This window comes from Drosophila bipectinata, chromosome XL, assembly GCF_030179905.1.
Source record: "Drosophila bipectinata strain 14024-0381.07 chromosome XL, DbipHiC1v2, whole genome shotgun sequence".
NCBI classification, from domain to species: domain Eukaryota; kingdom Metazoa; phylum Arthropoda; class Insecta; order Diptera; family Drosophilidae; genus Drosophila; species Drosophila bipectinata.
In genome coordinates, this window is record NC_091734.1 from 1,373,759 (window position 1) to 1,388,274 (window position 14,516).

At 35.7% G+C, this 14,516-nt stretch overlaps 2 protein-coding genes across 3 annotated transcripts; one reads left to right on the top strand and one right to left on the bottom strand.

Moving 5' to 3' along the window:
- Nucleotides 1-478: 478 nt before the first annotated feature.
- On the top strand, nt 479-11,085 carry LOC108119360 (uncharacterized). Of its 2 annotated transcripts, none has more exons than XM_070278014.1 (5): nt 479-627; nt 9,142-9,261; nt 9,323-9,514; nt 9,581-10,096; nt 10,157-11,085. In XM_070278014.1, the coding sequence occupies exons 2-5, from the start codon at nt 9,145-9,147 to the stop codon at nt 10,367-10,369; spliced, it is 1,038 nt and encodes a 345-aa protein (XP_070134115.1). In that variant the 5' UTR covers nt 479-627; nt 9,142-9,144; the 3' UTR covers nt 10,370-11,085. The 2 variants fall into 2 exon arrangements, with proteins under 2 accessions (XP_070134115.1, XP_070134118.1); XM_070278017.1 differs by lacking the exon at nt 479-627 and adding an exon at nt 789-942.
- Nucleotides 4,366-12,488, bottom strand: LOC108119357 (uncharacterized). Its single transcript, XM_017232521.3, has 4 exons — nt 12,423-12,488; nt 5,502-5,649; nt 5,243-5,434; nt 4,366-5,170 (listed from the first exon to the last, which is right to left on the bottom strand). Exons 1-4 carry the CDS (start codon nt 12,428-12,430, stop codon nt 4,562-4,564), a joined length of 957 nt encoding a protein of 318 aa, XP_017088010.1. The 5' UTR covers nt 12,431-12,488; the 3' UTR covers nt 4,366-4,561.
- Between the last annotated feature and the right edge of the window lie 2,028 nt (nt 12,489-14,516).

The following is a 14,516-nucleotide window of genomic DNA, read 5'->3' on the forward strand; positions in this document are numbered from 1 at the left end:
TTTATGTCAAGAAAGCGGATCATTCAAGTTGCGTTAAATAATAGCTCATATTTTAGAATAAAAATCCCACTTTTATATATAATCTTTCCGCAATTAAGCATTATTCAAGTCGGATATATCCTATTTTGGTTCTATTACACTTGTTCCCTAAGAAAATCAATAAAATTAGCATTAAAACTTGAAGCTTTAATGGCCAAAACAAGGCCAAGGGTCATTGAAATAAATGAAACCAATTAAATCAGTTAAATTAGTGTTATTTCATTAGAGAACCTTTAAAAATCCAATTTTTAAGCAATTTTTATAAAAAAATCTTTCAAAAACAATGCATTTTAAATTCTAGAACGTCCCATGTTCCTATTCCCACTCGTTCATGCATTAATATTCCAAAAAAGCACACCATGTATGAAAAGAAGGGCCTTATTCACTAAAAGACCGATAATTAGGAGTCAATATCGTCGTGGCTATTGTCCCTAATTGACTGATCAACGACTATAAAAGGCGGCCGAGTGGCTGCAAAAGGTCTTTTTTACTTCAGTCGTGGTCTCGACCACATCTCCTAATTTCCAGTGAAAACAAAAAAAAAAAAAATAGTGAAAAGTTGTGAAGTGTTTTTAAACAGCAAGCTTGGTAAGTTGAACAAAAATTTTATTTTACTTTTTTATTTATTGAAATAGGCCGGTACTTTTAAGTCAGTTTAGTTTTGTTCTCATTTATTAGTGATTCTCTTTCACAACGATTTGTGTTCCTTGAAATAAAATTGTTTCTTTTTAATAACTATTTGATATTTTTAATAAAAAATCAGTTTGTTTTCAATACGATTGGCTTTTTTCCAAATCAAACGCGGTTATTTTTTTAAGAATATGTATTTTTCAATAAATTCCCTTTGAATTCGAGATCTTTCCCGTTTTCTTGCAGTTTTCACGATGTTTTTGTGCATTTCAAGTAAGTTGGCTATAAAATTAAACAGAATCCTACAGTTCCTTGGTAGCAAACCTAACCCCTTTCGCTCTAATCTTAATCCGGTATTTTCCAATCAATCCTAAGCATTTCTTCCAAAAGAGTTCAAAAATATGAAAACCCATAAGAATCCCTACACGATGCTACCAATATTTCTCGAAAATTTCTTTCGGAAGTGGGTTTTTCTTGATTTTTCTAGTATTCTTACGTGACCGACGAAACATAACCTCATTCGCCTCAGGCTTAATCTTGCTCTTCTAAAGCAATCATTAGCTTTTCTTCCAAATTTCTCCTGAAATAAGGAAGCCCAGCAGAATCGCTGGACGACGCTACCAATATTTCTTTAAAATTTTTTCCGGAAGTGGGTTTTTTCTTGACTTTTAGTATTCTTACGTGTATGACATAACATAACCTCTTTCGCTCTAATCTTAGTCCGTTATTTTCTAATCAATCCTAAGCATTTCTTCCAAAAGAATTCAAAAATATGAAAGCCCACAAGAATCCCTACACGACGCTACCAATATTTCTTGAAATTTTCTTCCGGAAGTGGGTTTTTTATTGACTTTTAGTGTCTGACAAAACATAACCTCATTCTCCTCAAACTTAATCTTGCTCTTCTAAAGCAATCCTAAGCATTTCTTTCAAATTTCTTCTGAAATACGAAAGCCCATGAGAATCCCTACACGACGCTACCAATATTTCTTGCAAATTTCTTCTGGAAGTGGGTTTTTTCTTAAATTTTAGTATTCTTACGTGTATGACATAACATAACCTCTTTCACCTCAATCTTAATCTGTTATTTTCCAATCAATCCTTAGCATTTCTTCCAAAAGAATTCAAAAATATGAAAGCCCACAAGAATCCCTACACGATGCTACCAATATTTCTTGAAAATTTCTTCCGGAAGTTGGTTTTTCTAGACTTTTAGTTTCTGACGAAACATAACCTCATTCTCCTCAAACTTAATCTTGCTCTTCTAAAGCAATCCTAAGCATTTCTTACAAATTTCTTCAGAAATAAGAAAGCCCACAAGAACCCCTACACGATGCTACCAATATTTCTTGAAAATTTCTTCCGGAAGTGGGTTTTTCTAGACTTTTAGTATTCTTACGTGTGTGACCAAACCTAACCTCTTTCACCTCAAACTTAATCTGTAATTTTCCATTCAATCATAAGCATTTCTTCCAAAAGAATTCAAAAATATGAAAGCCCACAATAATCCCTACACGACGCTACCAATATTTCTTAAAAATCTCTTCTGAAAATGAGTTTTTCTTGATTTCTAGTATTCTTACGTGTCTGACCAAACATAACCTCTTTCACCTCATGCTTAATCTTGCTTTTCTAAAGCAATCATTCGCTTTTCTTCCAAATTTCTTCTGAAATAAGGAAGCCCATAAGAATCCCTACACGACGCTACCAATATTTCTTGAAAATTTCTTTCGGAAGTGGGTTTTTTTTAGACTTTTAGTGTCTGACGAAACATAACCTTCTTCGCCTCATGTTTAATCTTGCTCTTCTAAAGCAATCCTAAGCATTTCTTCCAAATTTATTCTGAAATACGAAAGCCCATGAGAATCCCTACACGACGCTACCAATATTTCTTGAAAATTTCTTGCGGAAGTGGGTTTTTTCTTGACTTTTAGTATTCTTTTGGGTCTGACCAAACATAACCTCTTTCACCTCAAACTTAATCCGTTATTTTCCAATCAATCCTAAGCATTTCTTCCAAAAGAATTCAAAAATATGAGAGCCCACAAGAATCCCTACACGATGCTTCCAATATTTCTTGAACATTTTTTTCCGGAAGTGGGTTTTCCTAGACGTTTAGTGTCTGACGAAACATAAGCTCTTTCGCCTCAAGTTTCTTGTTTATTATTCTTTTTATACCCTTGCAGAGGGTATTATAATTTTGGTCAAAAGTGTGCAACGCAGTGAAGGAGACATCTCCGACCCTATAAAGTATATATATTCTTGATCAGGATCACCTCCTGAGTTGATATGAGCATGTCCGTCTGTCCGTCTGTCCGTCTGTCCGTCTGTCCGTCTGTCCGTCTGTCTGTCCGTCTGTCTGTCTGTTTCTACGCGAACTAGTCTCTCAGTTTTAAAGCTATCGTCTTGAAACTTTGCACACACCCTTCTTTCCTTTGCACGCAGTATATAAGTCGGAACGGCCCGGATCGGCCGACTATATCCTATAGCTGCCATATAACTGATTGATCGGAAATGGTATAACTTTGGTGTTTTTACAGTTAGAGAGTTTAAATTTCACATGAGAGCTATTTTTGGCAAAACATTACGACATGCCAAATATCATAAGGATCGGCTGACTATATCCTATAGCTACCATATAACTGAACGATCGGAAATGACCCAACTTTCGCGTTTTTGAAGATAGAAAGGTGGAATTTAGTACAGATTCTATTTTTGGTCAGTTGATCCAACCTACTAAATTTCATAAGGATCGGCCCACTATATCCTATAGCTGCCATATAACTGAACGATCGGAATTTACCAAACTTTTGTGTTTTTGACGATAGAAGTTTGGGATATTTTTAGGTTTGGTTTTTGTATTATATTAAATTGGGTTATATTATCATATTTTTATAAGGATCGGCCAACTATATCCGATGTTTGCGATATATATCCGGTTTTAACTGCAAGGGTATATAAACTTCGGCTCCGCCCGAAGTTAGCTTTCCTTTCTTGTTTTTTACTGTTTTAGTTCATAAACTTTACATAACCTCCACCTCCACTTACATATGTACATATGTGGGTGTGCTTCGACTTTCCATTTATTTCTACCAGCTCCAAATCCCATTATCCATGCACATTCCAGAAAGTTTCCAAACCTAACCTCAAACCCTGCAAGTTAAATCATGTTTCCCTGAGAATTTTCTTGAAAGGTGTTTTTAACACCAAAAAGCTCTAAAAGAAACTATACACGAGTATTATTTCCATTAAATCGATCTAATTTTTGTTTTTCTTAACATTTTTTTAACTGTCGGACCCAAATTTTACTATTTTTGTCCATTATTGCAAAACTTTTCAAGTTTTCTTTGCGAAGTTCCCGCCAAAATGGTATTTTCACCATAACCTCTATTTTGGCGGCAAAATAAGCCACAATATCATGCTTTTTTCCTTTTCTTTTTTTTTTTGCCATTTCTTTTTGGTTAATTGCGTGTTTCGTCAGAAAAAATGTCAAACCTAACCTCATTTCCATTTACCGGAAATGCCAAACCTTAACCTCAATTTCATCTAACCGGAAGTTGTCGAAAACTGCCCCCCTCGGAGTCAATTTTTAATCCATCATTTTTCATGCAATCCTCACTATTTTGTGAAAAGTTTTCATAAAACTGAACAGCAGAGAGAATTTAAAACACGATAGTGGCATTATTTCGCAAAATATTCATATTTAACCATATATTTTCTTGGTTTTAATGAGTAATGGTGTAATATAGCATACTGGTGTGAAGAGTGCAAAAAAAAAAATGGCCGACATAACCACAAAATTAGTGGCTTTAGAGTGACCGTAGTTACCCTTGGCCCGATCTGGCATCACTCTTCAGTTACAGTTATAAAGTGGTGTTTGTTTACAAAAGTTTTAGCGCCACTTTTCAAGATTTCTATTGTTGACATCTTTGGGAGCCGGTAGAATCTTGGCCTCCTGATAGAACTTGATCATATGGCCATGGAGTAACTGCATCAGTTCGCAGACAGCTTCCAGCAGCACAAGACGCTCCTCCAGGTGGCCCAGATCGTTGCCCAACACCATTTGGGGGCGCAGCTCCTCCACGATGGCCATCAGCCAGCGGAATATGACCGCCGCATCATCCTTGGTGAGTTGCATCAGCTCCTCGGATATTCCAGCCTCGTGGCATAACTTTTGCGGCTGTCCGCCGAGTGGTCCCAGCACCAAAAGCGAAGCAATTAGACGCACCACCAGGTGCAGGGCATGCAAGTAGGAATCCAGATATAGACCGGGATTCACGACAGCCACTGCCAGTAGGAGAGTACCATAGGGACGCATTATATGTGATTCCAGGCCGATCTCGGTGAGGCGATCGAGAAGAGACCACAGCAGGCAGGTGCCCACCACACGCGCCATGGTGCTCAAGGGGCTGGCCATGCGGCAGCACAGGATCAGGTTCATCATGACGCTGGAGTCATTGGCGTCCAGCAGGTTGAGGATCTCCACGCACAACTGATGCACCTGCCAGATGAAATAGGACCAATTCCCTTTACCACCAATCCTTCAATCCTCAAAACAGAACTAGAATCTCACATGGGTTTCCTCGGTGCAGGCCATATAATCGAAGCATCTCTGCAGGAACAGGGTCCTCTTCACCTGGGTACCGGCCAGATCCTCGTGATGCAACAGGAATACCATTATCCCGGCCACATGCACTGCTGCCAGCTGCTCGGCTCCAAACTCGATCTCCTCGTGGGCGAGCAGTTGCTCGAATCCCACGATGATCTGTAGGCAAATACAACCCAGGATTAGTTTCCAGCTTTGCGCGCTATCCAGGTGTTGCTTTGCCCACCTCCAGGACATTGTTGGTCCCATAGATGAAGTAGCATTGCTCCCTAATGGCCGAGTTGCCCAAGGTGCGACGCAGTTGCTCCAAACCGAATCCCTGGGGACGCACCATGTGGCTCAGGGGCATGGCGGACATGTTATCGGGGCTCCAACTGCAACCAAAAAAAAAAAAAAAAAAAAAATTAAATGCACTTCCACTTGTGTGCTTCCTCCAAAGGAAGGATTTTAGAAGGCTTCAGATCCTTTCAGATATTCAGTTTTCTCAGGATGTGTGTGTCTCTGTGTCTGTGTGTGTGTGTTTGTGCAAATGGCCGACAGCATTTTAATGAGCTTCCAGCAGAGAGACAACATTTTGACATGTTTTCCCCAAACGTCACTGGGCTGAAGACGCCTACAGTGATCACTGGCTAGGAGGGATGCTAAGTATGGGTGCTTGATGACATTTAATAGTGCTTTGGGTATTATTTTGATTTAAAAAATATATAATTAAAATTAAGGAAAAGTTAGTAAATATAATAGTAGTTTTTTTAATACATAAACATAATATTAAATAATTCTTTTAACTTTTTTCAAAATTATTAACATTAGTAAAAGTTGATTTGATTTTTGTATGATTTAAAAGATGAATTTAAAAGTATAAGCAAATAATATAATAAGTATTTAACAATTTAAAGACTTCTTTGCTTTTTTTATAGTTTTTAAAGCTTAATTTGTTCAAATATTTCACAAACTTACTTCACAAATTTATTTCTAAAATTATATGGAAATATTTAACATTTAAAAGTTTTTTTTTTTACTTAGGTACAAGATTAATAACATTTCTTAAATTCTAAAGATTATTATATTTGTTTCTTTTAATTCCATAGAATTTTTAATATAAATATTGCAGTTTAAAAAAAAACTTTCTAATACTAATTATTAAAACATTTTCAATTGTTAAAAATATTGTTGGAATTTTCTTTATTTTAGTTTATGTTTCACTAAACTATTTTTTCACTTTTCACTGTTTTTCACTGTTAAGCCTTTTTTTCGAATAGCTTTCACGATTTATTTTGAAATACTAAAAATTAAGTAGAAATTAATACTTATTTTTTTTTTAAATGTAAATAAGTAAAAACTATACTTAGTTTTTTAATACCACTTGAATACTTTTTAAATATTTTGTTTTAAACTTTCAAGTCGCTGCTTTGAAGAAAAGATCTTAAAGATCCTAATTTTTAAGACACTTTGAAGTCTTATCTTATATATTGTTTTATTTTTATTATTTATTTTTTTTTTTAATAGTTGTTTTTGCATAATTTTTGGCAAACGACTTATTTATTTAATTTGTTCCAGACATAAACTAAATCAACATGTCGTAGGCCAACCACTGCAATATTTTAGACTTAAGATTCCAATTAATAGTATTTCTTATTTGATTATTACTGTAACTGAAGGATTTTTATAGTGCTTTGGCCTGGGATGCTTGGTGTCCTTGCGCTGCTTTTTCTGTTTCCAGATTTTTTCTCTGCTTTTTTGCAAGCTTAAAAAAATAAAAAGAGCAGGCTGGCAAAATGCAAATGCACGCGCCGTGTGCGCATTTTAGCATAAAAGTCACCTGGGCCGCCCCCGCCAAACCCCCCGCCTTTATCTGCTTGAAGTTTCTTGCATACTTCTCGGGGGAAATATCTGCTCATTATGCATTCATATTTTGCAATTACTTGCCATGCACACACACACACAAGCACACACCTGGCCAGCATGCTCAGACCTGCACACACTTGCAAAGCTTAAGCAAAAAGCGCAAGCGGGATGGCAGGAGTAGAGGACGAGAACGACACAACTGTTAAGTTGCTGTCAACGGGAGTTTTTGTGTCTTCTCTTTCCCTTACATATTTTTTGTTGCTTGGCCTTTTCTTTTCCCCATTGCCGCCTACCTCCCACCCACTCTCTTATGTTTTTTTTTTTTTGGTGCCTTTTGGCCCATTTGCGTGAAAAATTCTTTTGGACGGAGAGAGAGATAGAGAGGAGACACCCATTGAAAATTTCCATATTCACATTTTAATTATGCGACGGCATGAAAAGATTAACAACTTGTGTAAGCAAGTCACCTTTGTGCGCTTTTTTTTTTCTTCTTTTAATTACATAAGCTTCATATATAATACTCGGCTTAACCTCACTTTATCTTATACGAGTTTGTTATTTGAGTTTATGTTATCCTATAGATCTATATCTGATCAGACTTGAATTGCGGTATTTGTGCGACAAGTGCAACCCTAACCCTCGGGGGGGGGATTATATGACATAATCCCCGGCACTTCAATTAGATGCGATAAAGGGTCTCAATTAGCGAGGGTTGTGTTCGGAGTTTTTGTTTATGGAAGGGTTGGGGAGTTAACGGGAAACGCCCCGCCCTTAGCTCAAAGTACAGGGCGGTCTAGTGTTTACTGGAAATAGAATTTGAAACTGTCTGGTAGCTTTGTTTGGGTTTTTTTTTCATTTTTCTGTTTAAAAAGTTCGAATTTCATGTTGAATCATGTTACTTTTTTTTGTTTATAACCTAGAAAATCTGATTTTCTGTGGTTTCTTTTTTCTAACTAGTTTTTTTTTTTACTTCTACCTAATATTTGTACTATAAGCAGTTAGAAGTTACAATTTCATGTTGAATCATGTTGCTATTTTACTTTATAACCTAAAAAAAATCGAATAATAGCTAAAACTGTGATTAGAAACTAAAATTTCTTTAGTTTTTTGTTATTTTTAGCTTCTAACTAGTTATTTTAACTAATATTTGTACTAAAACTAGTTAGAATTTCATGTTTTAAGCACAAAAACTTAGTTCTAGCTCTTTTTGTGATTAAAATATGGCCCTTTTTAAAACAATTTCCTAAGAATTAGGTCTTTTTAATAAAATCAGAATTATTTTTTGCAAAAAACCTAAGAAATAAATGAACTTTAACTTTTTAAAAGACCTTTAGTCCTTTATACAGACGTTTCACTGTGGCAATAAATAATCACAATATCGTTGTTTGTGTTTCTCTGCCACTGAATGATGATAATAATGATGTTGAATTGTTGATTTTGATGACAAGTGGCATGTGGCATGTGGCAAGTGGCAAGTGCTGCTGTGTGGTGCTACCCTTTAATTTTTCTAAAGACGATGATGAGGGGCTTTGTAACCAATCTGTGAATTTTACGCCTAATTTAAGGCAAATTGTTGACATAAACGTGGTGCAGAACCAACCACCATCCCCTCATCATACCAATAAGCCAAACTTTTAATGTGAACCCCCCTTTCATTTTTTAGTATATTGGCCTTGAAGGCAAACAAATTTTATTTAACAAAAGCCAACAGATTTTCATATCATTAGAGGTTTGAAGCTATAATAACCCCTTAATGAAGCACTTGTTTTGATTTATTTTCTATATATATATTCCTCCCTAGTAACAAACATTATAGGAAAAAGGTTGGAAAACCGATCCCTTTCTATAAACACCGCCAATGTGTCGTCTCGTGAAGGTGATATCTGAGAGAAAAAACAATTCTTGTTTACATTTTGTAGAAAGACTTTACAGACAAAGGGAATTCTTCAAGGGAATTTCTTGGCTTCAAAACATTTAATTTTTCTTAGTAATTAATAATTTTTTTATTTTATTTTTTACAGCCAATGGACGCAGCCTCGGAATCCATTGGCTTCACTTTGACGCAATTGGAGGAAATAATAGAAACTAAGGGCCTCACCAGGAATTTACGATTTTTTAATAAAAAGAAATCATTATTTAAGGTAAGTTTTATCCAAATATATCATTTATATATTTTTTAAAGAATTCTATTTCAATATCTAGCAAGTGAAGAAACTATTTCATAGAATGATCACCGGAATCATATATTGGGAAAGGGACCGCGTCCATGTCATGATGTCCGCCCTATTGGTAATCGCTCTCATGGAGGAGGAGGGCGTGGATGCTGAACGGAATCAACAATATAATTTAATAAAACGATTCTTGGTCTTTGTGAACTGCCAGAGTCCAATGAGCGTAAGTTTTTCCTATCCTAATCCTAGAGATATATCTTTTGTAAGACCCCCCTTTTAACCCCCCTAGGTCCATCTATTGATGGAACGAGTTATAGAGGAACTAGACAGCATGAATCTCAGCAGTGACGCCAATCTTCTCTACCTGTCCGTCGTCCTGGCCAACTCCAGTGAGCGGGCACGCCCTCTGGCCGTCTGCATGCTCTGGCAGCTCCTGGCCCGCCGCCTGCCCGGCATTAAGATCACCATGCATCGCTATCGTGAGCTCTCGGAGCTGGCCGAGGGCATAGCCCTGAGTCGTCCCGAAATGCCGGAGGAGATAATGTTGGATGAGAGTGCCGATGAGGACCTCAGGCAAGAAGTCGAGTCCGATCGGGAGTTCCGAAAGGCCAAGCTCCTGGTCCTACTGGAGGCAATCGAAAATCTGTTGCGCCTCGTCCTGGAGGCGGATAATACGGATCTGAAGGAGTTCGGATATCCGAATCACTTTTTCGAATTGGAGCGCAAGGATGCCGCGTCCCTGTACATGGTGTGTCTGGGACTGGTGCAAAAAGTGCCAGACGATGAGGATACGCTACATACCAAGGTATGTAATTAACTCTTTTAATATTTTTAATTTTTTTTAATTTTAAAATTTTGTCAACAGTTACATAATGTTTTGTGTAACCTTTCGGAAATTTTGGTCAAATGTCTTGACCTTAAAACTCAATCAAGTACAACCACTGGAGATACAAATCGTCCTCTAGTTATAAATGATGATCAACCTACTACTACTAATAATAATCCAGATACTATGGATGATGATAAGATGGATACTTCAAGTGGACCACCATCACCCGACACTACCACCGATATCTAATTAAATCGAGGGTTAAGTAATCCGGCTACTATAACCCTCGATTCAAACGACACTCGACACTCGCAAGAGAGGGGCACGGAGAAGGATAACCCCACTGACTGAGGGGTGACCTTCATACGGATACCTAAAGAAATACCATAGGAATAAGATGTCAGCAGCGATGGATCTACCTACGCGCGACCATTATCTATAAAGATTTCATCAAATCGGAATAATACATATCTCAGGGACATGTATACGATTAAGAATACATTTTGGGAATAGGTACGGATTTATAACACTAACACTATAGGGTTTTGCATTAAAGACGGGTGTGGAATATCTTTTCGATTTTGGATTGCGAGATGGTACCACCATTATCAATGGTGCCAATGACGATCAACACACATCCCAAGCGACATTACAGATATATCAACCTAAAAAAAAAAAATCATAACAAAAAAAAAATAAATATTAAGTATTAGTATATAAGAGACCTTAACTAAAAAGAAAACAACACACAACAACAACAACACAGGAGGCGCGCACAGTAGCTAGTTAACAAGATCGGCTATATCTACACTGAGCATCTATATACGGCTATACGCTATATCGGGCTATATCGAAGCTAATATAATCACACTGTCTAGTTTGTAAGAATTTGTATTTCAAAAGGAGGAGTGACTTGCTAGTCGCTATATCTCTCCTTAAATAAATACATTATATGAGCATTCAAATATTATTTTTGTTTTATTTTTTAAAAGGGTGGTACTTGAATAAATATTTGAATTTAATATTTAAGGAAAATAAAAGAATCTTCTGCTTTTTCTTCTAGATTCTAGATTAGAATTAAATCAAGATTAATTGATTTTAAATTAATTCTTCTAGAATCTAGATTATTTAAATCCAGGTATAATTTTAAAAATTGAAATTCAATTACATTAATCAGCTTTAATTAAATATTTTTTATATCAAGCTGTACTTCAAAAAGTAGATTTTTTTTTTAATTCCTAAATTATTATTGCTTGATTTCTTTTGTTTTATTTTGGATTTGTTTCTTTTAAAATTATAAATTCTTTTAAAACTTTCAATGGCATTTCTACCTAAAAACCATATTTTTTCACTTCAAATTCTGAATTCTGATTTGAACTACACTTTCTAAATAACTAACAAGATTTAAAAATACTTATATTTCATAATTAAAATCACTAAATCACTAATCACTGCTTTGTTCTAAAACAGGCCACCACATATGTGTATTTATAATTTATGGATAATGGATAATAAAACCCAATTTAATTAAATTATTTAAATTAAATGTATCTAAAGCCAAAATTATCTTTTTTTTTTGGATTTTTATTATTTTTAATTACTTTTATTACTTCCTTTAATTTTATTTTTAAAATCTTCAGCTTGTTTCTATATTTTTTTTCAACTTCTTTAACACAAAGTTAGTGTCTTATTTAAACGATTTCTTTCAATCTTGAAATGGAATACCTAGTTTAAATATTGAATTATACAAAATATTCATAATTAAAAATATAGCACTGGAATATAATTCTCCATTTTAAAATTAAAAGCTTAAACTCCGTTTAACAAATGAATTTAAAACTGAATTTAAAGATTCAAGTTTAAAATGAGGTTTATTAAATTTCTATTCATTTAGATGAAACTATTTTCTAAATTATTAAATGTATTTCATTTAACAAGGTTGAATAGATTATAGATTTAAAGATTTAAATATTTATAGTTTTATAGATTTTTTATAAAAAAAAAAAGATAGTTCATCTTCTATCTGTATTTAGTTTTTTTAGAATTATAGATTTATAGATGTATAGATTTAATGACTTATAGATTTATAGACATCGATGTTTTATAGATTTTTTTTTTTAAAGATTTTTAATCTTCTATCTGTCTTTAGTTTTATTTTATAATTATATTTTTTTTTCACTTCCCAAGGATGTCTTTTCCTTCACCCAAAGGTAGGATTTTATTTAAGATTTATGAAATTTTCTTTAAGATCCTTTAAGGTCCTTTTTTTTATAAAAATTTCCATTTTTTAGAAACCACTCACTTATCCATCACTTATCACTTAAGAACTTAAAAATTGAACTGATCGATCGGCGAGACTGCAGCCCTTTTATTTCCAAACCGGGGGGGCCTGTATCTGGGGATATATCCCCATGGATTGTGGAACCTGTTCGATGAGATTGATTTGTTTATATTTTGGGGCTTGAGTTGGAGTTGGAAGTGGGAGTGGACTGGCCAGAGGTTCGATCGGACAAAAAAAAAAAATACAACAAATGCGGCAATTAGTGGCATAAAGATGCCACACAGATATTGCATAACAAGTGTGCCACGGCCCGGGGCACAAACACAATTTGTGACAATTTTCCAACCGGATAATGACGAAACATTTTAATCACAGTATCCTTTATATATATATATATATATATATATCCTTGTATATGTGAATGAGAATGAAAAGTGAAACGGAAACCACCACCAGGATAATGTACAAATTTTCACACAATATGGCAAACATCGCCGGCAAACAAACAAAACACGCCCCCTTTGCCGCCTCCTGCCAACCGGAAGTCAAGTGTGTCGAGTCTACCCCACCACCCCTCCCTCCACAGACCCATCTGGAATGATGATATAATCGCCCCTCATCACCGCAATCATTATGTTTTGTCGAGTTGTGTGCCCTCAGGGGGGGGGAAAGGACTGGCAGGACTATAAGGACACCCCTGGACTGCCGCCAGGACACAGCAGGCAAGAATTTAAATCGAAATTGGAGTGGAAAGTGTGTGCGTGTCGATGTTAATGGCGAAAGTCAAGTGCCTTTAGGCGAAAGTATATTTCAAGATACTTTTGTGGTTTGGGAATCAATTTTAATTCTTAACTAAATACTGACGCGAATTTGATCCAAAAATGTTTTAAGGTATTCCCCTCAAAAATCGGATAAGAACTAGCAAAGATATAGCCATCGGAAGGAGCCATGTAGGAAAAACACGATTCTGGCAGGGGTATCCCCAGGAAAATTTTGAAAAAAATTGAAAAAATATTTTGTGCCAGGATTTTGATGCACAATGATGGGGAATCGAGCCACAAATGTTTTAAGGTATTCCCCATAAGGATCGGATAAGAATTGCCAGAGATATAGACATCGGAAGGGGCCACATAGGAAAAACACGATTCTGGCAGGGACACGTATCCCCAGGAAAATTTTGAAAAAAATTGAAAAAATATTTTGTGCCAGGATTTTGATGCACAATGATGGGGAATCGAGCCACAGATGTTTTAAGGTATTCCCCATAAGGATCGGATAAGAATTGCCAGAGATATAGACATCGGAAGGGGCCATATACGAAAATCACGATTCTGGCAGGGACACGTATCCCCAGGAAAATTTTGAAAAAAATTGAAAAAATATTTTGTGCCAGGATTTTGATGCAGAATGATGGGGAATCGAGCCACAAATGTTTTAAGGTATTCCGCTCAAGGATCGGATAAGAATTGTCAAAGATATAGACATCGGAAGGAGCCATGTTGGAAAAACACGATTCTGGCAGGGGTATCCCCAGGAAAATTTTGAAAAAAATTGAAAAAATATTTTGTGCCAGGATTTTGATGCAGAATGACGGAGAATCGACCCACAAATGTTTTAAGGTATTCCTTTTAAGAATCGGATAAGAATTGCCAGAGATATAGACATCGGAAGGGGCCACATAGGAAAAACACGATTCTGGCAGGGGTATCCCCAGGAAAATTTTGAAAAAAATTGAAAAAATATTTTGTGCCAGGATTTTGATGCACAATGATGGGGAATCGAGCCACAAATGTTTTAAGGTATTCCCCATAAGGATCGGATAAGAATTGCCAGAGATATAGACATCGGAAGGGGCCATATACGAAAAACACGATTCTGGCAGGGACACGTATCCCCAGGAAAATTTTGAAAAAAATTGAAAAAATATTTTGTGCCAGGATTTTGATGCAGAATGACGGAGAATCGACCCACAAATGTTTTAAGGTATTCCGCTCAAGGATCCGATAAGAATTGTCAAAGATATAGACATAGGAAGGAGCCATATAGGAAAAACACGATTCTGGCAGGGGTATCCCCAGGAAAATTTTGAAAAAAATTGAAAAAATATTTTGTGCC